A 25,279-nucleotide genomic window follows, 5' to 3' on the forward strand; every position below is an offset into this window, starting at 1 on the left:
CTGTAAGATCCAATTTAATTTAGACTTTACTAGTAGTCAAATATAAGAACCAAAAAAGAAATATAACTTCAGGAACTCTGGAAATGCTTCTATAATGAGTGCAGGTATATTCCAAAGTGTAGGCCCACATATCCAAAAATTGTGTTGCATTCTCATCAGCCAGGTCAGTTTGAGAAAGCACGCACAAAGTTATAGTAGTCGATCTTTCCTTCTCCGTGAGAGCACAGCCTGATTAACTGCAGAGGAGAGCAAAGCGAACAGGTGAGACAGAGCTGCAGGGCTTCCTTCAGTTTAACGGCAGAGCGCCCTTACACATAATGATTGTGAACCTGGTAGGTTGGTCAGACAGTATCCCCATCTTACAGTCAATGAAACCAAAGCTGGGTAAGTAAATGGCCTTCCCAAGATTTCAAGACTAACATCCATATTTATAAGAGCATTGTCATTTTCAAGCACTTTTCAATGTTTTTATAGTCAAACACAAGCCTTTGGGGGTTTTTTTGAGAAAATCTGACTCTGTTGCTCTGGGTAGAGTGCTATGCTGTCACAGCTCACGGCAACCTCAAACTCCTGGGCTCAAGAGATCCTCCCGAGTAGCGGGGACCACAGGTGCCCGCCATTCGTACCTGGCTAATTTTTCTATTTTTAGTAGAGATTGGGTCTTGGCTTACTCAGGCTGGTCTCAAACTCCTGAGCTCAAGCAATCCACTTGCTTGGCCTCAGAATGCTAGCTAGAATGATAGGTGTGAGCCACCACACCCAGCCCAAATACAAGACTTTTCTGCTCAGCTCCAGTAAGACTTTGAAAATAGCAGGATTCTGTTACCACAGCCTAGTGGAAGAATCTAGTTACACCACTACTCAAACCACATCCCCTGAAACTCTATTGTGACTGGTAACAGACTGATCTGCTGTGGTTATTTTTATATGACGAGTACAAATCTGCCCCACCCACCCCTTCCCTGTTCCACTTGCCAGTGACTGCCATTCCTGTCTCCTATGTCAATTCCCACATCAGACACTATGAATGACTTGAAAATAAAAGTTGGGCATGCTGTCAGTCCAAAATTTGAGGAGCTAAATGGGTACTTAGCCCACATGAGCAAATACCTTCCTTCCGTCTGCCCTCCCTGAGTCCCTGCTAAAGTTTCTATGAAAAATCCTCATCTCCAATCTAATTGTTTTAGACCAAACAAAACTTTTTCCTAAATGACTCTTAAATTCTGAACATCACTTTTGTCTATAACATCTTTAAGAGGTCTAAAGAACCTCAATATCCTTAGTCAGTGAGAATGCCTCAATGATTATAATACAGAGTCCTTGGCAATTGTGAGGAAGATGTTGTATTGACTTCCAAGGGAACCCGGGGTAAAGGGCTTTGTAATGAAGAAAAGGCACGAAACTAGGCACTCATGCACATGTCCATGCTCTTTCTCCATTTGCAGCTGGCCATGTTACCCCTGCTGACAGATGGGCATGGTCAGCCCTCTTCCATGCTAGCCTTGCGGATGGGCCAATGTAGATATTGGCCCTGAAGGGTATCAAAGGCTGCCAACCGTCACCATGAACTCGTCTTTGAGTCTCTCCCTGGCAGCTCCCCCTCATCACTTCAGCTCTGACATGGTCTACCAACCTGTCTGTGCTGTCTGACCACAGGCCCAAAGAGATGCCCTCCTACAGCAATTAGAAAAGGATGCCAATGCTGGAGTCAGGGAGAAGTACTTATTAGGGCAGAACAGTAGATCTGATTTGAACATCCTAAATCTGTTCTAGTTACCATGAAATACACATGCAGTTGTATGACCAATGCTCAGCCTCTGTAATCGACCTGGAAAAGTAATTCATACTGACCTCCTTAACCAAGGAGTCGTCAATTGGGACGTTAAAAGATTGGCAAATTTTAAAGAACTTCTCCCTATCCACGTATCCAGAAGCTTCCTTGTCGTAAATTTGAAATGCCTCACGAATGTTGTCTTTGCAGGAATGATCTTTCAGTTGCTTCTGGATTTGATCTATTAAGGCTTCCATTTCTTTTACACTTGGATCCTCTTCAGTTTGAATGCTATAAAGGAAGGAAGGAAATGACTAAATATGGTGTTCTTTTTTGACCAATCTTACCTCAGTGACCAAAGTTCTCACCTGATGAGGTTGGGGAAGTTTCTAATGACAAACAGCTTTGATGCTAAGCTGGCCAGTGACTGGACACCTGCCTCTGCGGGCCGATGGCTGACTTCCACATCAGGAAGGCGTGACTGGGGGCAGTATTTGAACTGCTTTCCTTCCATCTGTACCAGAAGGAGTCAAATCTATGATCATGCTGCCAGCATCTCAAATGCGGTATTTGTGGGAATCACATGATTGTCTCTTACTGCTGTTTCAGGTTAATGTTACCTCATCTAAAAATAAATGCCTGAGTGTTTAAAGATATATATACAGTAGAACCTCCATAGTTGGCCACCTCCCTACATTGGCCACCTCCTTCAGTTGACATAATTTTCATAGACTGGACATGCACCACATGTACGTATCAGTATAGTAAGCCTAGATCCTTACACTGACCACCTCTATATGCTGACCAGTTTGTTACAGTCCCTTGGGTGGTCAATTTACAGAGGTTCTACTGTATATATAACCACATGGCCAGGACTCTCTTGTAATTTTAACAAGTTAAGAGATTGCTCTGTGTGGTGGAGTGGGAAGTTTAGGCCTAGTATTTACTGAAATGAAGAGAGATAAGTAACAGAGCTTTTGGAAGACATGATATCAGAAACATTCATGAAACTCTCAAGTGAAAAACAAGCCGGTAAAATAGTGCTATAGCTTGGATGCTTGCCTCCTCCAAATCTCATGTTGAAATGTGATCTCCAGATCCTTTTGTAGTTCATACACGATGACTGGGTGTTCATGCACCTGTGCGAGATGTGTCTCATTCAAATTTTGTTACAGCAGGGAGGGAAGGAAGGGAAAGAAGGGGAGGTAGGTCTCCAGTGTTGGAGGTGGGGCCTACTGGGAGGAATTTGGGTCACAGGGTCAGATCCCTTATGAATGGCCTGGCGCTCTCCCTGCAGTGATGAGTGAGTTCTCACAGTATTAGTTCTTGCCAACATTGATTGTTTAAAAGAACCTTGCACCTCCCCCCACCCCTGCTCCTTCTCCAGTCATGTGACAGGCCTGCTCCGCCTTCACCTTCCACCTTCCTTGGCAGCTCCTTGAAGCCCTCACAGAAGCAGATGGTGGTGCCACACTTCTGGTACAGCCTGCAGGACTGTGAGCCAAATAAACCTCTTTTTTTTTTTTTTTTTGAATAAATGACTCAGTCTCAAATATTCCTTTATGGTAACACAAAACAGATTAAGACAAATAGTATTACAGAATTATTCGATTTTATATGACTATTAAAAAACAACAAATTAGAAGTAGTCATCTCTGGGTTATAAAAATTTCAAATGTTCCCTAAATTTTTATTCACAAAACTTTTTTATTCTGGACATTTATTTTTAGAGTAAAACAAAAACTACATAAAATTTGTTATAAAAATTCCCAATATCTAAATGCTCTCTCACACTATTTATTAAAGAAGCAGAGGGCGGTGCCTGTGGTTCAGTGAGCAGGGCGCCGGCCCCATATACAGAGGGTGGCGGGTTCAAACCCAGCCCCAGCCAAACTGCAACCAAAAAATAGCCGGGCGTTGTGGCGGGCGCCTGTAGTCCCAGCTACTCGGGAGACTGAGGCAGGAGAATCGCCTAAGCCCAGGAGTTGGAGGTTGCTGTGAGCTGTGTGATGCCACGGCACTCTACCGAGGGCAATAAAGTGAAATTCTGTCTCTACCAAAAAAAAAAAAAAAAAAGCAGAATATGTTTATCTGATGAGCATGATTCCAGTCATATATACTGTATGAATGACCACCACGGGAGCTATTTTAGTGGCAGAAAGCAGCCAAACCTCGGTCTTCCCATATTCCCAAGAATTAGAGCACAGAGCATATGAAATTAAAATGTGATCCTCCAATCACACTGAGAAAGAGAAAGGAACCCTCCCTCCTCTGAGGAAGCCAGATTCCTATTCTGCTTCATACACCAGGGAAGATACCCATGGCATAGGCTGCCTTGAGCAAGATGGAGTAAATGTGCAGATAGATGGCAGGTGGTATGATTTCAGGCAGAGCTAGTTGAAGTTACAGCCAGAGCCCTGGTCAGGGCCTGTTCCCAAGGGGAGCTGCAAGTCCCAGAACAAGGTTTCCTCCTGTGGGAACACAGGGCCAGCTGGTTGTGCTTTGCAGGGCCTGCCAACTGAGAGACAGCTGGAGGTCCCAGAATGCTGCATGAAAACTCTGTGCCAAGCTCACCAAACATGAATGTGAGTTTTATGGGGTGACTAATCTCCCATAGGTGAGAGGGACATCACAGTTTTTTCTGTTTGCTCTTAGAATATTTTGCTATGAGTAACCTGGCAAAGTCCTCCACTTAGCAAGAATTGAGTGGAATTCACATATTTTCTTAAAGAGCAAATAATCTGTAATGCTATTCTTCCTTACCTTTTGGTAGAGGACAACTCTGATACCAACATAGTGCTAGGACTTTAAGGTGACCATTTCAATTGTTAAGATTTAGCACGGACCCCCTCCTCCCCTGCCCCCATCTGACCTTGGCTCTTAATCTGTGACTAAAGACATCCCTTGAGCCCATTTAGACAAACTCACTTCCAGGACAGGGAGTCATTTGCCTAGTCATTTGGTAGTCAACAGTCTTTACTGAATAAGAACAGCGATTTCTTGGTACTTTTCTCTAACAAAGCAAAAAAGATTGTAACGGATTTGAAATCTCAGCTTTGCTGCGTGATCGTGACTAAATTACTTAACTGCTCTGTAGCTCAGTTTCTTCATCTGTAATATGTTTATAAAGGAAGCCAGCTCATAACGGTTGTTGTGAGAATGAATTATTACAGAGAAAGCATTTAGTACCTAACATAGTGATATACAACAATGTTGTTACTGTTTGTTTTTTTTTTTATTTTTTTTTTTTGTTGTTGTTACTGTTTTTAACTGGCAGTTTTAACTGCCAACTTTCTTTGGCAGTCCTGGTAGAAATACTCATTCACTCATTCCACAATTATTCATTGGGCAGGTAAGGCTCAATGCAAACGTTGGCAGGGGAGGAACAAATCAGCTTGAGTATGACAGGAATCCCGTCTGTAGTAAGGATCCCCGCTTTCTAGGTGGAATGTTAAGACACAGACTTTAACATCATTAACAGAAAGGAGAAATTCACATTACCATTTTAAGTGGGAAGAAGAGGAGAGGAGAGCCAGGAAGAGGTGAACTGAGGAAGTGGCATTTGTCATAGGACTCAAAGAAGGTGAGAAATTGGACGTGCAGGATAAAATGTAGGAACCACAGATGAGGGGAACAGCCTGAGCAAAGGCAGGAAGAAAGGTACTCTGTTGCCTGCGTTAGAGTGCCATGGGTTCGAGCCATCCTCAAGCCTCAGCCTCCCAAGTAGCTGGGAGTACAGGCACCTGCCATGACACTTGGGTAACGAATTTTATTTTTAAGTGATAGCAACTTGTTAAAAATTAGTAAGATGGCTCCAGGCGGGGTGGCTGATGACTGAAATCCCAGCACTCTGGGAGATCAAGGCAGGAGGATCGCTTGAAGACAGGACTTCAAGACCTCATTTCTACAAAAGATAAAAAACAAAAAACTTAGCCAAGTGTGGTGGCACACACTTATAGTCCTAGTTGCTTGGGAGGCTGAGGAAAGGACAAATGTTTGAGCCCAGGAGGTCAAGGCCGCAGTGAGGTATTAATATGATTGCACCATTGCCAATATGCAAGATGAATGGTTTGGTGACAGTGTGTGAAATGAATTAAGGAAGGGAAGAGAGTGGGATGGGAAGATAAGGTAGACACTCTATGGAGCCCTGGGTAAGCTGTGATGGGAGTACTGGCAGCCAGCCACTGGTGCTAACCTTCCTGATACTCATTCTCCTTTTCTTCTTCAGAGAGCCCTATTTTGTTTGGAGCAGGAATTAAGAGTGACCATGTGAGACAGCCTAGGCAATGAGATGTAAGCAGAAGTTTCTAGGGGGGGCTTCTGGGAAAGTCTCTTTAAAAACAGGAAAGATATGGCAAGATTGATGCTTTGGTCTTTTACCCATCGTTCTTTCCCTTCCTCCTGTCTACAATATAACTGCAATGCTTAGTGATGGAACATTCACGTTGAGGCCACAGAGTGATAAGCACAAGGACAAAAGCTACTTACTTGCTAAGGATGTCTGAGAAATGACAGAGAAGAAGTAAGGTCCCTGATGACATTGTAAAGACCCTATACCAGCCTGCCTCCCTCCAGACACTGCGTTCATGAGAAACATAAAACTCCACTGGGTTAAACTAATATAAAGCAGGCCCTCAATATTGCCAACCACCAAACCATGTTCCTCTAGTACATTCAGCCTCCTCTTTTCCTAGACAGCTATTGTATTTCTTTAAGTCTTGCAACAAGTTTTTCTTTTTACATTTTAACATCTCTGGAATTAGAATGCATTTTTTGATTGATCATGAATAAGGGTTATATGTGGCAATATTTTTCTTCCTTAGTAAATAAAAGAATGCTATTTTTTATTTTATTTTTATACTTCTCTTATTTATTTATATGTTCAATAAAATAGAGCATTTCTTTCTTTTTTTTTTTGAGACAGAGTCTCAAGCTGTTGCCCTGGGAAGAGTGCCACGGCATCATAGCTCACAGCAACTTCCAACTCTTGGACTCATGCCATCCTCTTGCCTGGGTGTTTTCTATTTTTAGTAGAGACAGGGTCTTGCTTTTTGCTCAGGCTGGTCTCAAACCCATGAACTCAAGCTATCCACCCACCTGGGCCTCCCAGAGTGCTAGGATTATAGGCGTGAGCCACCATGCCCTTGAGCCACCCATGAGCTCAAGCTATCCACCCACCAGAGTGCTAGGATTATAGGAGTGAGCCACCATGACTGGCCTAGGGTAGAGCATTTCACAATGTGTCCTCTTTCCTGAAACCTCCAACATCGCTCCAGCCTCACCTTTCCTATTGTGCTACTGCAAGAAACACAATGAAACAAATAGAAGAGCCTCCCATCCATATCTACTCACCTACCAGCATCTGTGCCCCCCACATACTCTGTCTTTCTGACTGTTATCATAGGTCAAAGTTTCAAAGAATAATCCTAGGACCCCTGGAGGTTCCCAAGACCCTTTGAGGGTCTATGAGGTCACCACTCTTCTTATAATAACATAAGTCATTATCTTTTGACTCTTATTTTCTCATAAGTGATAATGGAATGTGCCGCGGGTTACACAATGAATGATGTTGTAAGCACGCTGCATACAGAAGCAGGTGCCAGTTGTCTTCTATTACTGATGCTATATATTAGAGAGATTTGCAAAAGTGCATCATTTTATTGAGCATTTGTAAACACATACGGTGTTTTGAACAAAAAGTATGTTATTTGTATTAACATGAAATGGATTTATTATTGTTTTTAAAAATAAATTAATATTTCTAAAATTTTCAGATATGATTTCTAATATGCTAAGTATCAATAGATATAAATACATAAAAACTCTTTGGGGGGCCTCAATAATTTTTAAGAGCATAAAGGAGTCCTGAGACCAAAAAGTTGTGAGAAATACTGTCCTAGATGAATGGTTGGTGGTTCCATCAGCCAGTTCCCTCCACTTGGGCACTAACCCCCATTCTCTCATGAACTCCCGCAATTCTCTCCTCTCTCACACATATTTATGTTTCCCTTTCTACAGAATCATTAACATACAAACATGCTGTTATTTCTTCTATACTAAAACAAGAGCAAAACCAAACCAAAACAAACCACCTCTTGACTCCACTTCCTCTGCCAGATAATACCCCATTTCTTTTTCCCCTTTGTACCAAACCACCTCCCAGACCTTAGTCCTTGGAGCTATTATCCTCTTTATTTACACTGAGTTACAGAATTCAACCAGTCTTATGGCCTAAGATATCATGTATATGCCAGTAACGCCCATATTTATATTTCCAGCCCAGACCTCTTGCTGAATTGCATATTGACATATTCATTAGCCTATAAGCTATCTCTGCTAGACTATACTTGCTGTCTTAAACCGAGTATAGTATATTCAAACCAAAATCTCCACCACAGCCAGCCCACCCAGAATAAATAAACAAACAAACAAAACCCCACCTCTACCTCTTCTACCCATAGTCCACATCTTCCCTATTTCAGCTGATGACAATTCCTTACTCCCAGTTGCTCAGGCAAAAAATCTTGGTATCATCAATTAACTCTTTCTTTTACATCCCCTAGAAAATCTGTCTAAAGTCCTATCAGCACTACCTTCAAAATATATTCAAATCAGACCACTTCTCCCCACCTCCGCTAATACCACCCTCAGCCATCATCATTATTCTTGAATAGATTTTGCAATATTCTCTCTTAATCTCTATTTTAACATATTTTCAACACAACAACCAGCTCTTTTAAAACATGTCAAGTATCTCTTTTACTCAGAACCTTTTACTTTGAAAAAAGCCAACACCTTTCCAAAGACTTAGCAGGTCTATGTAACCTTATCCCCCGTTAATTTTCTAACCCTACCCCCTATTCCTCTCCCTCTTACTCGCTCCATCTCAGCCACTCCCACTGGCCTTTTTGGCAATGTTCCTTGAGCACTCTAGGCTAAGCATGATACCAGTTAGGGCCTTCGCACTCACCATTCCCTGTTCCTGAAAATCTCTTTGTCCATTTGGCTAACACGTTACCTTCCAGCATTTGCTCAATGTCACTTCTCAAGGTGCAACCGCCTATCCGATTAATTGCAACCCACCGCCACTCTTCAGAAACCTTAATTATGCTTATTTGTTCCATTTTTCCACAGCAATCTTCACTACTATACTATAATTTACTTATTTGTGTTATTGTCTATTTCCTGCTGCTTAGAAGGTCAACTCCAAGAGCACAGTGACCTCTTTTCTGTTTTCCTTACTGATAAAAGCCCAAGGGCCTGATGATAATATTTGACACATAGTAGGCATTCAGTAATCACAGTTATCCTTTGAGTAACACAGATTTGAACTGTGTAAGTCCACTTAAATGCCGATTTTCTTTTATCTTTATCAGCCCTGAGAAAAGAAGACCAACATTTCCTCTTCCTCCTCCTCCTCCTCCTGAGCCTCTTCACTGTGAAGATAATGAAGATCTTTATGATGATTCACTTACACTTAGTGAACAGTAAATACATTTTCTCTTCCTTATGATTTTCTTAATAACTTCATTTTCTCTAGCTTATTTTATTGTAATAATATAGTATATAATGCATATAACATAAAAAATATGTGTTAATCAACTATTTGTATTATTGGTTAGGCTTGCCTGTCAATAACAGCCTACTAACAATAGGCTACCAGCAGTTAAGTGTTGGGAGACTCAAAAGTTACACATGGATTTTTGACTGCGCAGGGGTTTGGATCCCCTAACCTCTGTTTTGTACAAGAGTCAACTGTATCTGCCAAATAAATGAAGTTGAAAAATTTCTAAGTTATTAGTTACTATATTAGACCCAGGGAATATTCTGCATATATCTAATAATTCCCACTTGGTGAGGGAAATCTGAAAATCTAAGATGTTGATTTTCCTTACCAGGTGGGAAACATTTTTTTTGTGTGTGGTTTTTGGCCAGGGCTGGGTTTGAACCCGCCACCTCCGGCATATGGGACCGGCGCCCTACTCCTTGAGCCACAGGCGCCGCCCCAAGGTGGGAAACATTTTGCCAAGAACTCCTCCCCAAATATCTTGCATATGCCGAAGCCAAAATGAACCCTAGGCAGTCAAACATACTTGTCCGCCTTTGGTGCAGGAGCTTCTTGCTTTCGGACACGGTTCTGAATTGATGAGAGTGCTTCTGGCGAATACTGGGCAGCATTGCTCTCCATGTATTTCAAAACATACTCATCTGTATCAAGGATGACAAACCGGTGGCCAAACACTGGGGAGAGGGTAGCAATATACATAGCTTTGTTATGTTTCTCTCAGGCAATCATGAGTAAAATAATATTAACCCTCCAATGATAACTTCACAGACAGGTGTGACCCAGACTAATGAATTTTCAATAGCTCTGTAAACTAATGTGTAGTAAATTCATTGTCAACATTTACAGCCAACAAATATAATCAATTTAGAGTTTAATTGATAAGGAGAGAGATCTTAATCATTATAGTATATATATATATACACAAGAATATTAGCTTTAATCTCAGCCAGAATACAGCCTGTCTCTTATATGAGTTAAATAAATTAAATTCTAGCCAAGAATAAAACCCATTCACTCCACCAGTAAAAAATTCTGCACTGTGTTGAGACCTACCCTCAATCACAGCACCAATGTAGAAGTCAGCAGGGCCATAGTAGATGGGGTTGTCCACCAGAGAGTTTGGTTTAACAACTTTAGTCCTGCCGAGGTACTTGCCCCCAATGATACCAGAATTGCGAACAGGAGGCTCAAAGATACTAATCATGTCAGTAGCTAGAAAATAAGATAAGATAAATCGGCGGTCTTTATCTTCTGGGATGGGGGATTCCTAGAAAGGTGAAGAAAAAGAGGATATTATTAAGGTTCATGATCCATCTAGATGCTCCAAACTTAAAAGCCTACAGGGGTCTAGGTATAGGGTATGAATGACACGGGTTGGGTTCATCTGATATAAACAAACAACATGTGGCGAAACTCTGGTGGCCTGGAAAGGACATGTTTCCTTTAAGGGAGGCTGCCTAAACTCAACGCCAGTTGATGGTTCCCTCATCAAAATGTAGGCCCAGTGTTGCTAGGTCTTTCAGTTTTTAAAAAGATGATAAAAATCTAGATTATTATATAAAACCCCTGATTTTAAAGTGTTGACTCCCACTCTTCCGAAAGCACCATGCAGTCCAAACAAAACACATAGTTTAGGGTACATATGTGGGCTATACATATTGTGCCCACAGGCTGCAAGTTTGAGATCTCTTGGCTGACATTAGGTTAACAAATTTTGAACAACTAAGATGATTACAGAGGTTTAGTTTTTTAAATGAATATATTTATATATATAATATTAAAAATAAAATTTAAGAAGGAAGGAATAAGTAATGTAAAATCACATAATTGATAGTGATTCTGAGAAACTATCTTATAAACAAGATTTTCCCTAAATCAAGTCACACAGTGATGACACTATTCTAAGCCTTAATATAGACATGCTGATTCCTGACTAAAATCTTATATTGCAAATTCAGCATTTATCTTCTCATGCAGACCATGCAATTATATGTGTAATAATTTCTTAACTATTGAAGAAAGTCTTTAGGTTTTCTCTGAGTAAAAGAATTCTCTCATAGCATTCCCTCTTCTCAGAGTCACCAGACCTTTTTGATTGGACACCCATGAAATAAAAATATAAATTTCAAACAGACACCCACAGTATGGTTAATCAAAATCAAATCATATTGCTCCTCTGCTATCAACTGTCCAAAAGATTCCCATCACACTTAGAAAATACAAAGTTCTAAGCAGGGGTAAACCAAACCGATTGGGAGCGCAGTGTTAACAGTTCATCATGGCAGGAAGGAACATTTTAAAAGTTAAAAAAAATTTTTTTTTAAAGTTTTAATTTTGAACTAACTTTACATTTACAGAAAAGTTGCACAAATAGTACAGAAAATTCACACATACCTCTTACTAAGTTTCCCCTAATGTTAATATCTTACATAACCATAATGCAATTATCAAAACCAGGAAAATAACAGTAGTCAAACACTTTTAAATAAACTACAGTCCTCATTCAAATTTCATCTGCTTTTTTACACATGTTCTTTTTCTATTTCAGGATCCTATCCAGGATCCCGTGTTATTTAGTTGTTATTTCTCTTTAGTACCCTCTAGTCTGTGATAGATAGATAGGTCCTGCCCTTATCTCTAATGACCTTGAAATGCAATTGAAGACTGTTGATCAATTATTTTGTTGATTGTTGACTGTTGAGATGTTCCTTGTGCACCTCGTTTTGCATTTTTGTTGAAAACATCCCAGAAAAGGTAATGCATCCTTAGTGCATATTGAGGAGTTAACGATATCAACATGTCGTTATTACTGATGATCTTGACCTTGCTGACTCAGTTAAGAAAGTCTTGCCCCTTAAAGTTACCATCTTTCTTTTTGTAACTAATAAATATTTGGGGGAGGTATTTTGAGATTATGAAAACCCAATTTCTCCTCAAAGGTTTTCCTACTGATTTTAGCATCCATTGATGGGACTTTTCTCCAATGACGATTGCTGCAGTGTGTGCCTGATGGTAAATTTTCTATTTCTCACTTTTCTTCTACATTTATTAATTGAAATTCTATGGTATGAATCAATTGTATCTTTGTGGGCATTTATGACTGATAGTGTTTAGAATTGCAGGCACATGATATTAATAAGAAACAGACCAACTTTTAGTTGGTTTTATCTTTAAATTCTCTATAAGCTCGTTACCTACACCAGCTTATTACCTGGACTACTCCTATGACCTCAGTCCTCTGGCCTTGTTAAATCATTGGTTACAGAGCTCTGGCCTCTGGCCTGTCATTTCCCACTAAATCAATCTTTATTTTGTGTCCCACTAAATAAATCTTTCCCTACTACAAGGTTAAGATTAGATTAAGAAGTTTTATTATTTTGGCTTTTACATTTACATTTTTAACCTACCCAGAACTGATTTCCATTTTGGTCTGAAGTGGAGGTCAAATTTTCTTCTTTTTTTCCTATATGGATGTGAAATTGTTCTGCTATCATTTATCGGAAACCTCCCTTTCCCAGCCCCTCTGCAGTGCTGCAATTTGTACCTTAAGAGTAAGTAGGTTTGTTTCTGGGCTGCCTGTTCCATTGCATTGGTCTAATTGTCTATCCTTGCACCAATACAGTATTGTTTAAATTACTATAACTTAATGATAGATTGTGATATTTTGTTGAGCACATCTCCTGATCTTGTTCATCTCTGAGAGTATCTTAACTGTCCTTGGTTGCTTTGCATCTCCATGTAAATTGTATAATCAGTTTGTGAAGATCAGCAAAATAAACACATTTTGGGCTTTTGATTACAATTGCTTCAAAAGCATAGATCAATTTGAGGCAAAATTTTTTTGTTTTTGAGACAGTCTCATTTTGTTGCCCTAGGTAGAGTGCCATGGCGTCATAGCTCACAACAACTTCAAACTCTTGGCCTCAAGCCATCCTCTTGCCTCAGCCTCTCAAGTAGCTGGGACTAAGGCACCTGCCACAACGCCTGGCTATTTTTGGAGACGGGGTCTTGCTATTGCTCAGGCTATCCACCCACCTCAGCCTCCCCAGGGTGCTGGGATTTACAATTATGAGCCACCATGCCTGGCCCAAGGCAAATATTTTTATAATATTGAATTTTCAAACCAATGAGCATAATATGTCCCTTTATTTATTTAGGTCTTCTTTAATTTTCTCTCAATAATCCTTAAAGTATTATATACCTTTTGTTAGGCTTATTTCTAAGAATTCAATATTCTTAGAAATGCTATGGTAAATGATATTTTTTAATTTTATGTTTTGTTTTTCGCCATTTGCATATTTATTAATGTGTAAGGTAGATTCTTTATTTTACATATGTATATTAATGTTCATTTGTTCTGGTGAATGTTGGTTTTATTTCTTCCTCTTCAATCCTTATACTTTTTAAATTTCCCTTCCTGTTTTATTGCTCTGGCGATGACCTCCAGAATGATATTGATCAGGAGAGGTGACAGCAGTCCTCCCTGTTCCTAATCTCAGAAAGTACACTTTTAACATTTCACCACTAAGTATGCTGTTTGTAGAAGATTTTTGGTAAATACCATATTTTGCTAGGTATGATGTAGTCCTATGTAAAATGAACACTAATGTTTTTGGCCCAAACTTTGAAGAAAAAAATCTTCCATTTTCATTTTTTAATTCAATTTAAAAAAATTTATATTTAGGTACTTAGCTTTGTATTATAAAGGAGTTTTAGCATATGGTACAAGAAATTGTATGTAACGAATTATTACAAAACACAAGAACAGATACAAGGTACAAGAAATATACTGGTAACAAATTTATCAGTATACATATATCCATGAATCACAGAAGGCCCAGGGCTCTTCATCACTGTCAGTATCAGAATTACCTTCTTCATTCATCCAGCCTTTGGCTTGCATGTGTACAATAACTCCACTTGGAATCTTTTCCTTCAGAAATGTTTTTCTTTTAAAGACGAGCATAGGTGGCCACTTTGTCCCGTCTGCACAACAGGCCAGAACCACAGTGCAGTGTGTTTTGTCTGGCCCCCTAGTTTAATAGCCACGGGCTTTGCTCCTTCTGCAGGACGGCACATCAAATGTCAGTGGGACCTCATCCATATTGGCGATTTAGGACAGCTCAAAATTATAAGTCTTTTGAAGACTGATAACGTGAGAATGAAATTCCAAACTTGATTCTCACAGGCTGCTGGAAGTTTTGGAGCCAGTTACCCCCTCTCTTTATAAAGTTAAAGCACCATTTAGGTGTCCCTGAGAAACCATCAGAGTTTTTTTTCTTGTGCAGTCCTTTTGCCCTCTTGTATCACCTCGGTTATAACAGAGACCCCAGTTTGACCCTGCTCCAGAATCCATGTCTTCACCTCCTGCTCCACTTCTGTCCACTTTGGAGGTTTCCCTCACATTGCCTTCTTCTGTTTTGGCATCTGAAGAAGCTTTGCTTCCTGGTGCCTCCAAATCTGATGACATTCTCTGTGGGAGGAGGTTCAAAGGGTCTTTCAGCAGCGGTTGCCCTGCTCTTTAGCATATTTAATAACTGTTAGCTTAAAGATCGCAGTGTACAAAAATCGTTTCAACATTTTCCAAGGGATTTTCCAATAACTTTTACAAAAATATTGGCTAGATTGTTAGCTCCCACATAGTATATGAAGATAAATACATCAGTCTTTGTTGGCCAAAAATACTTTCATTGCAAGTTCTTCATAAGTTCAACAAAACCAATGACCATATACTAGAGTGTTATTTTGCATGTGGATGTTATTTCTGCTTTCTAGATTTATACTTTTAATACATAAGCATAAATAAAAGAATTAAAAACATTTATATAAACACGGAATTATTACTACTCATATACAGTGCACATCCTTATTTTTCACTCAAAAATTTGGGCAGAAAATGAGTGTTATACATGGAAAAACATGGTATTCTTTATCAGATTAAGGAAACTACTTCTAGTTCTCTTTCTATTAAGAGTTTTGTTTTAAAACCATAATGGATTCATTTTAGTAAGTGCTCTTCAAAATCTAATTTTCCTCTCTTATTCTATTCATGTGATGACTTTTAAAAACTAAAAATAGGCTTATTTGGCTTCTCATTGTCTGCTGGAATTCTCATAGTTTTTTTTTTTTTCAAGTTTGAGTTATATAATGCTAGTATTTGAAGTCCCTATGGATATATTTCTATTGACTGTCATTTTGGTCATTTTTCCTTACGTTACTTTGCTTTGTTTCTGGAAATTATATCTAAGATGATGCTATCTTCAGAAAATTTATATTTGCTTCTGCCAGTTACCTGGAGGCATTAGAATCCAGAATCTCCTTAATCTGATTTATATAACTGAGATAATTCAGGGGCTGCAATAATTGAAAGGCAGAAAATAGTCCCTTCAAAAATTAGCCACTATGTAAATGTGGTACAGTGGACATTGGAGACTCAGAAGAAGGGTGGATGGGAGCGAGGCGAGGGGAGAAAAACTCTTTATTAGATACAATGTATACTACTTGGGTGACAGGTCCACTAAAAACCCAGATATCACCACTATACAATTCATTCATGTAACCAAAACCCACTAAATATATTGAGAAGGGAGAGAGAGAGAGAGAGAACTGGCCACATATACTAAAGCACAGAAGGTTTACCACCAGGTGCTTCTGCCTTTGACAGGCCCTAGATTCCAATGCTTGTCCTAATAGATGCTTCTTCTGGAATCAGCAAATGTGTCCAGGGCGGAAACGGCCCCAAATGTCAGGCTCCCTTCTCTGATTCTTACTATTCCCTCAGTTCTTGTTCAGTGATTCTTCATATCTTGCTAGTTGATTAGCATCTTCAAGTATGTACGTGCACACACACACATAGACACACACACACACACCTCTCAGCAAGAAGGTTGATCCATTATCTAGCATATCATTGCTAGAAACAGAAGTCCTCTTCAACATTTGGTGATAGCTCACATTTGACAAGGTTTTTTTTTATGTGAGTAGAGAAGATTACAGTCAATAGAAATGTATCCTTTCTCCTCATTTAGCTTTAACTAACATTATTCATAGACATTTTGGTAATAATTATATAATAATTTTTCCAGGATTTTCAGGGATGGAAGGTAAGCTTATAATTATGTAGTTTATAAACATATGAGCCCTTTTCTCCTTTCTTATCCTAAGCATTATACTGGTTCTTTCTATTATTATTATACTGGTTCTGGATCAAAAAAATACTAAGTTGAAAGTCAGAAAGATGAGTTTTAGTCCTGCCTTGGCCTAAGAAGCATTGGGACCAGGGATAAGCCAATTAGACTCTTTGATTCTTATGTTTTGAAACATAAAATGAGTAAAATATTGTATTGACTTATTCATGCACGATGTACATACATATGTATATATATATAAATTCATTTGTCCATGCAAAGTTATTGAGTTTATCGTCACCATATTGTAATTCAACAAGCCTCTTGAATTTTAATAGTAACTCAAAGAACTTAGTACTTATACAACCTTCGACAATCAGAATTCTTATGATTAAGAATCTAGTTCACCTAGATTTTGTTAGAATTCTCTTCTCATTTAAGGCATTGTTTGCTATTTTTCTAAAATAGTGAACAATTACTAATCAGTTATGTTTTCACTTAATTTTTATCTTTTCAAATATTGTATATAGTTTGAAACGTCAAATGACCCATCACTCCCCACTTCCTATTCCTATTCCCAGAAATAGCTTATTTTAACTTCTGTGATTTCATGTCAATATTTCTACATAAAATGCCTATATTCCCATTTGTGTAGTTTTTTTCCATTTTAAAGATATTATCCTTTGAATTCCTATTAGTAATTTGTCTGAAGTAATTCAGGAAGTTTCTCTGAAATTAATGCAGGATTTGAGCTTATATCTATTTCCAAGCTTCATGCTCTCAACTACTCATCATATAACTTCTCAAGGGCAGTATCTATTAAACTGGTATGATTCCATTTATTCTATTTAGTGAATATAATATTTTTCAGCTAGATATCAAAGGTAATTCTAAAATTTAGTAAGATATGATCCTTATACTCAGGAAATCACATTATACTCAAAAGGCATACAGAAACACAAATGGTTTGAATATAACTCATAATTTCATAACTGCTTAATAAAAGAGGCAAAAGGTCTTTTGACATTTAAGGAGTAGAAGTGGGAGATTAATGATCCAAGAAAGATTCTTCGGAGAGAAAGGCCTTGAGTTAGGTCTTGGTTCAGGGACACCATACTTTATTTATTTATTTTTTTAATTTTAATTTTAATTTTTTTTATTAAATCATAACTGTATACATTGATATGATCATGGGGCATCATACACTCGCTTCATAGACCATTTGACACATTTTTATCACAATGGTTAACATAGCCTTTCCGGTGTTATCTCAGTTACTGTGCCAAAACATTTACATTCTACATTTACCAAGTTTCGCAAATACCCCTGTAAGATGCACCACAGGTGTGATCCCACCGATCCCCCTCCCTCTACCCACCACCCCCCACCTTTCCCACTTCCCCCTATTGTTAGGTTGTAACTGGGTTATAGCTTTCATGTGAGAGCCCCAAATTAGTTTCATAGTAGGGCTGAGTACATTGGGTACTTTTTCTTCCATTCTTGAGATACTTTACTAAGAAGAATATGTTCCAGCTCCATCCATGTAAACATGAAAGAGGTAAAGTCTCCATCTTTCTTTAAGGCTGCATAGTATTCCATGGTGTACATATATCACAATTTATTAATCCATTCATGGATCGATGGGCACTTGGGCTTTTTCCATGACTTAGCAATTATGAATTGGGCTGCAATAAACATTCTGGTACAAATATCTTTGTTATGTTGTGATTTTTGGTCTTCTGGGTATATGCCCAGCAGAGGGATTACAGGATTGAATGGCAGATCTATTTTTAGATCTCTGAGTGTTCTCCATATATCTTTCCAAAAGGAATGTATTAATTTGCATTCCCACCAGCAGTGCAGAAGTGTTCCCTTTTCTCCGCATCCACGCCAACATCTCTGGTCTTGAGATTTTGTGATATAGGCTAGTCTCAGTGGAGTTAGATGATATCTCAAAGTAGTTTTGATTTGCATTTCTCTGATGATTAAAGATGATGAGCATTTTTTCATATGTCTGAAGGCCATGCGCCTGTCTTCTTCAGAGAAGTTTCTCTTCAAATCCCTTGCCCAGCCTGCGATGGGATCCCTTGTTTTTTTCTTGCTGATGCGTTTGAGTTCTCTGTGGATTCTGGTTATTAAACCTTTGTCAGAGATATACCCTGCAAATATCTTCTCCCATTCTGAGGGCTGTTTGTTTGCTTTACTTACAGTGTTCTTAGCTGTGCAGAAGCTTTTTAGTTTGATCAAGTCCCAGTAGTGTATTTTTGAAGCTGCTTCAATTGCCCGGGGGGTTCTCCTCATGAAATACTCACCCAGACCAATTTCTTCAAGGGTTTTCCCTGCATTCTCCTCTAGTATTTTTATAGTTTCATGTCTTAAGTTTAAATCTTTAATCCAATGAGAGTCTATCTTAGTTAATGGTGAAAGGTGTGGGTCCAATTTCAGTCTTCTGCAGGTTGCCAGCCAGTTCACCCAGCACCATTTGTTAAATAGGGAATCTTTTCCCCACTGAATGTTTTTAATTGGCTTGTCAAAAATCAAATAGCAGTAAGTAGCTGGATTCATCTCTTGGTTCTCTATTCTGTTCCAGATATCTACTTCTCTGTTTTTGCGCCAATACCATGCTGTTTTGATCACTATCGATTTGTAGTAAAGTCTGAGGTCTGGTAGTGTGATTCCTCCTGTTTTGTTTTTATTTCTGAGTAATGTCTTGGCTATTCGAGGTTTTTTCTGATTCCATATAAAACGAAGTATTTTCAAGATCTTTAAAATACGACAGTGGAACTTTAATAGGGAGTGCATTGAAATTATATATTGCTTTGGGTAGTATGGACATTTTAATAATGTTGATTCTTCCCAGCCATGAGCATGGTATGTTTTTCCATTTGTTAACATTTTCAGCTATTTCTTTTCTTAGACTTTCATAGTTCTCTTTATAGAGATCTTTCACGTCTTTTGTTAGGTAAATTCCCAAATATTTCATCTTCTTTGGCACTACTGTGAATGGGATAGAGTCCTTAACTGCTTTTTCAACTTGACTGTTGTTGGTGTATATAAAGGCTACTGATTTATGGATGTTGACTTTGTAACCTGAGATGCTGCTGTATTCCTTGATCACTTCTAGGAGTTTTGTAGTAGAGTCCCTAGAGTTTTCCAGATACACAATCATATCATCTGCCAAGAGCGAAAGTTTGATCTCTTCTGACCCTATATGGATACCCTTGATCGCCTTTTCTTCCCTAATTGCGGTGGCTAAAACTTCCATTACAATGTTGAAAAGCAATGGAGACAATGGGCAGCCTTGTCTGGTTCCTGATCTGAGTGGAAATGATTCTAATTTAACTCCATTCAATATGATATTGGCTGTGGGTTTGCTGTAGATGGCCTCTATCAGTTTAAGAAAAGTCCCTTCTAGACCAATTTTCTTGAGTGTTCTGATCAATGAAGTGATGCTGGATATTATCAAAAGCTTTTTCTGCATCAATTGAGAGAATCATATGGTCTTTGTTTTTTAATTTGTTTATGTGCTGAATTACATTTATAGATTTACGTATATTGAACCAGCCTTGACACCCTGGGATAAAACCAACTTGGTCATGATGTATAATTTGTTTGATGTGTTGCTGGATTCTGTTTGTTAGGATCTTGTTGAATATTTTTGCATCTATATTCATTAGTGATATTGGTCTATAATTTTCTTTTCTTGTTGGGTCTTTTCCTGGTTTGGGGATCAGGGTGATGTTTGCTTCATAGAACGTGTTGGGTAGTCTTCCTTCTTTTTCTACCTTTTGGAACAGGTTGAGTAATATAGGTACTAATTCCTCTTTAAAGGTTTGGTAGAATTCTGACGTGAAACCATCTGGTCCCGGGCTTTTCTTTTTAGGGAGGTTTTGTATAGTTGATGCTATTTCTGAACTTGATATGGGTCTGTTCAACATTTCCACTTGATTCTGGTTAAGTCTTGGAAGGTGGCGTGCTTCCAAGTATCGGTCAATTTCCTTCAGATTTTCATATTTCTGAGAATAAAGTTTCTTGTAATATTCATTAAGGATTTTTTGGATTTCTGATGAGTCTGTTGTTATTTCGTCTTTGTTGTTTCTGATTGATGATATTAGAGATTTTACTCTTTTTTTTTCTGATTAGGTTGGCCAGAGGTTTATCTATTTTATTGACCTTTTCAAAAAACCAGCCTTTTGATTTATTGATCTGTTGTATTATTCTTGAAATTGTTTTCAATTTCATTTAATTCTGCTCTAATTTTGGTTATTTCTTTTCTTCTACTGGGTTTGGGGTTGGAATGTTCTTCCTTTTCCAGTTGCTTGAGATGTCCCATTAAGTTGTTAACTTCCTCTCTTTCCGTTCTCTTGAGGAAGGCTTGCAGTGCTATAAATTTCCCTCTTAGAACTGCCTTTGCGGCGTCCCAGAGGTTCTGATAGTTTGTGTCTTCATTGTCATTTTGTTCCAAAAAATTGGCGATTTCTTTCTGAATCTCATCTCTGACCCAGCTATCATTCAGCATAAGGTTATTTAACTTCCATGTTTTTGTATGAGTATGCAGATTCATGTTGTTACTCAATTCAAGTTTTATTCCATGATGGTCCGAGAAGATGCATGGAATAATTTCTATTCTTTTAAATTTACTGAGGTTAGACTTGTGACCTAAAATGTGGTCAATTTTGGAGTAAGTTCCGTGGGCTGCTGAGAAGTATGTGTATTCAGTTTTGTTGGGATGAAATGTTCTGTAGATGTCTGCTAAATCTAAATATTGGATGGTTAGGTTGAAATCTAAGATTTCTTTGCTCAGCTTCTTGCTGGAGGATCGATCCAACACTGCCAAAGGAGTGTTGAAATCTCCGACGATTATGGAGCTGGAGGAAATCAAGTTACTCATGTCTGTTAGAGTTTCTCTTATAAATTGAGGTGCATTCTGGTTGGGTGCATAGATATTAATAATTGAGATCTCATCATGTTGAGTATTACCCTTAACAAAGATGAAGTGACCATTCTTGTCCTTCCTTACTTTTGATGGTTTAAAGCCTACTGTATCTGCAAATAAAATTGCAACACCTGCTTTTTTCTGATTACCATTTGCCTGAAATATGGATGACCATCCTTTCACCCTGAGTCTGTATTTGTCTTTTAAGTTAAGATGTGACTCTTGTATGCAACAAATATCTGGCTTGAGTTTTTGTATCCAGTCAGCTAACCTATGCCTCTTTAGAGGACAGTTTAAGCCATTCACATTGATGGAGAGTATTGATAAGTCTGGTGGAATTTTGGGTATCGAGTTTTTCAAAGGTCCAGTGGACATTTTTAATCCTTTCGCCAGTGTGGAAGTTGGAGTTTGATCCGAAGTTTCTGAGTGAGTTTACTTTTGTGGTATAGGATTGGGTTGGTCATTGTGGAGGATAGGTCTGAGAACATCCTGAAGAGCTGGTTTACTTATGGCAAATTTTTTCAACATATGAATGTCATTGAAGTATTTAATTTCTCCATCATAGATGAAACTCAGTTTAGCTGGATACAAGATCCTGGGTTGAAAGTTATTTTGCTTCAGGAGATTAAAAGTTGATGACCACTTTCTTCTGGCTTGAAAAGTTTCAGCAGAGAGATCTGCAGTTATTCTAATATTCTTACCTTTGTACATAATAGTTTTCTTTCGCCGGGCTGCTTTGAGAATCTTCTCTTTCATGTTAACTTTAGTGAAGCTAATTATGATATGTCTGGGGGATGACTTATTGGGGTTGAATCGTGCTGGGGTTCTGAAGCTGTCTGCTATCTGAATTTCAGATTCTCTAGGCATGTCTGGAAAATTTTCTTTCATAATTTCATGCAGAAGGGCCTCTGTGCCCTTCGAGGCCACTTCATCATTCTCAGAAATCCCAATAATTCGTATATTGCTTTTTTTCAAATTATCTGAGAGCTCTCTGAGTGAGTGATCCATTTTTGCTCTCCATTTCTCTTCCTCTTTGAGAGATTGGGAGCATTCGAAGACTTTATCTTTAATGTCAGAAATCCTTTCTTCTGCTTGCTCCGTTCTGTTGCTGAGGAATTCTACTGTATTTTTCATATCTTTGAGGGCTGTAAATTCTTGCTTCAGTGTGTCTAAGTCTTTGGTGGTTTTGTCTTTAAATTCGTTAAATTCTTGAGACAACTTTTGAATTTCTCCTCGAATTCCTAATTCCATTTTATTAATCTTGTCTGCAATCCAAATTCTGAATTCGATTTCTGACATCTCAGCCAGTTGTTTATGAATGGGATCTTCAATCACATCTGCCGTATCTTTTCTTGGGGGGGTTGATCTATTCTGGTTATTCATGTTACCAGAGTTTTTCCGCTGATTCCGCCCCATGGTTATTTTACTGCCTTTGATTTTTCCCCTGGGGCTTTATCGAGGGCCCGTACAGTGTTGTGGCCTGAGAAACTGGGGCCCTGTCTTGTGTGGTGGAGCTAAGTGGTTCTGTCTTGTTTTCAGCTGGTTTCTGTTCGATCCTATTGCAACTTCTACTCTGTCTTGAAGTCTCAGCTGTGTGGAAAAATCAGCAATTAAGTCACCCCGCCTGCCCCCCTCTGGCCCCAGTTGGAAAAGGAGAATCAAACCTTCCTACAACCGCACACCCAGGGCACTGCCTGAAAAGTCCTCAGTCTATTAGCCCAGTTCAAAAGGTCCAAATCAACTGTCTCAATCGGCACCTGTCTCTGGTGGGAGAGTTCAAGAGGTCTCTGGGAACTGGATCACAGGGGCCTGGTGACTCCTCTGACATGGCTCATCCCAGTGCAGCGTGGAGTCAGGAGGAGCCACCCAGCAAGCAGAGCAGTCTGGGAAGGTTGACGTCTCCTTCCCCACTTTGCCCCTCCGTCGACCCAGTCACTGGTATCTCTGCAGATGGCTAACCCAGTTGCCTGCAGTGAACAGACACTCCAGGGGTTTTCACCTGCCTGAATCACAAGGAAGTCTGCCAGGCCCCCGCAGACTGCCGCTATTTAGCAGGAGGAGATGGGCCCTGACATCTTTGAGTGCTTGATGCAGGTGATGGGAAGGAGGTGTTCACTCAGGCTTAGCCCCGTTCCCTGATGGGTGCTGTTAACAGAACAGAACAGAACAGACAGCTTTGCGGGGTTCTGTCTCTGTTCCTGCCGAAATCGCCTACAGAAGACGGGCTGTTCTGAGTTCAAACGTCTTTACTGCTGGAGGTTTGTGTCCTCTTTGCTGCTGAAGGCTTGCGTCCGATAACTTCTCTGGGTGGGCCCCGCCCTGGAAGCTTCCCAGGTTTGTGAGCAGTGTCAGGAAATCTCCCGCTCACCAGTGGCCTCCTCTGGTTGCCCAGGGAGACAGGGGGTGTGGCCTCAGAATATCCAGAAGTGAGCCGTTCTGCCGTTAAAGTAAAAAAGGCTGTTGCTCTGCCTCCAGGGAACTGCCGCTCTGGTGTGGGGCACTCAGCTGACCCTTTTCTCCTCTGTCTCGCACCCCAGAGTCAGCACTGAGCAGCCGCAGTTTATGCTGGGTCCACACCCCTCGAGAGATCCCCCAAGAATCCGAACTCTTGGGGGACAGGCCCCCAGACGCTGAGTGGGAGTGGGGGGGAAGCTAGAGTTTCATTCAGTTTTATGCCCAGCTGTACTGTTGCCCGCCTGGGGAGGGCTGCTGCACCGCACCACAGGGAAGTGCCACCAAGGCTTGATTTCCCCTCAGCAGAGTGCCCTCTCCTCGCTCATGTGTCTCAGAGTCAGCGCTGACCTGACGCAGCTCGGGCACTATGCACTCCCCTCGAGAAATCACCCAAGGATCCGAACTCCTGGGGGATAGGCCTCCAGACCCCGAGTGAGAGTAGGGGCGCTCAGCGGGGAAGCTAGAGTTTTATTCAGTTTTGTGCCTGGCCATAATGTTGCCCGGGGAGGGCTGCTGCACCGCACCACAGGGAATTGCCGCCAAGGCGTGACTCCCCCTCAGCCCGGTGCCCTCGGTGCCCTCTCCTCGCTCGCGTGTCTCAGAGTCAGCGCTGACCAGTCGCGGCTCGGGCATGTGCGTTCCCCTCGAGAAATCACCCAAGGATCCGAACTCCTGGGGGACAGGCCCCCAGACCCCGAGTGAGAGTGGGGGGGGAGCTAGAGTTTCATTCAGTTTTATGCCTGGCCGTATTGATGCACGGGGAGGGCTGCTGCACCGCACCACAGGGAAGTGCCGCCGAGGCGTGACTCCCCCTCAGCCCGGTGCCCTCTCCTCACTCACGTGCCTCAGAGTCAATTCTGACCAGTTGCAACTCGGGGACTGTCCACTCCCCTTGAGAAATCACTCAAGAATCCGAACTCCTGGGGGACAGGCCTCCAGACCTCAGTGGGTGTGAGGGGAGTGTTGGGGATTCAGGGTTGCCGGCAAAGGATTTTTAAAGTTTTATTCAGTTTTATGCCCGGCCGGAGAATGCCACGGCACCCCAGTAGGGGAGGTAGGTCCAGTTTTTAGAAGGTCTCTCCTGTGGAGTGTAGTGGGAGGGCCTTTAATTTCTGCCCGTTTGTTTAATTGTGGGGCTCTTGAGCCGGTCTCATGGGGGAGGGGGACTCCCGTCCGCTTGGTGGTGGATTTTGTACCTTTTGTTTGCGTCCTTGTGATCACAGCTTGCCTCAGCGGTGTTGATGTGCGTTCTTCAAACTTCTCTCTTGGTGTGGCTCAAGTCCACCAGGATACTTACTAAATTCCTGTCCCTTAACTCTCCTTCTGGACGGGAGCCTCTGCTGAAAGCTGGCTTCAGTCCGCCATCTTGTCTCAATATCGGCACCATACTTTAACACTATCCAACCTGCCCGAAGGCTGGCTAC

General features: G+C 40.3%; 1 protein-coding gene and 1 pseudogene across 3 annotated transcripts in view; one reads left to right on the forward strand and one right to left on the reverse strand.

Moving 5' to 3' along the window:
- EFHC1 (EF-hand domain containing 1) overlaps nucleotides 1–25,279 on the reverse strand; it is a 113,565-nt gene continuing 88,286 nt past the window's right edge. For all 3 annotated transcript variants that reach the window (XM_053603109.1, XM_053603107.1, XM_053603108.1), the window contains 4 exons: nucleotides 10,392–10,605; nucleotides 9,865–10,012; nucleotides 1,852–2,062; nucleotides 1–236 (listed from right to left, as the gene is read on the reverse strand). In XM_053603109.1, coding sequence (XP_053459084.1) covers nucleotides 165–236; nucleotides 1,852–2,062; nucleotides 9,865–10,012; nucleotides 10,392–10,605 — 645 coding nt within the window. In that variant the 3' untranslated portion in view covers nucleotides 1–164. The remainder of the gene's footprint in view (nucleotides 237–1,851; nucleotides 2,063–9,864; nucleotides 10,013–10,391; nucleotides 10,606–25,279) is intronic.
- On the forward strand, nucleotides 2,869–2,952 carry LOC128595277 (uncharacterized; annotated as a pseudogene).

The sequence above is a fragment of the Nycticebus coucang genome, chromosome 9, assembly GCF_027406575.1.
Source record: "Nycticebus coucang isolate mNycCou1 chromosome 9, mNycCou1.pri, whole genome shotgun sequence".
NCBI classification, from domain to species: domain Eukaryota; kingdom Metazoa; phylum Chordata; class Mammalia; order Primates; family Lorisidae; genus Nycticebus; species Nycticebus coucang.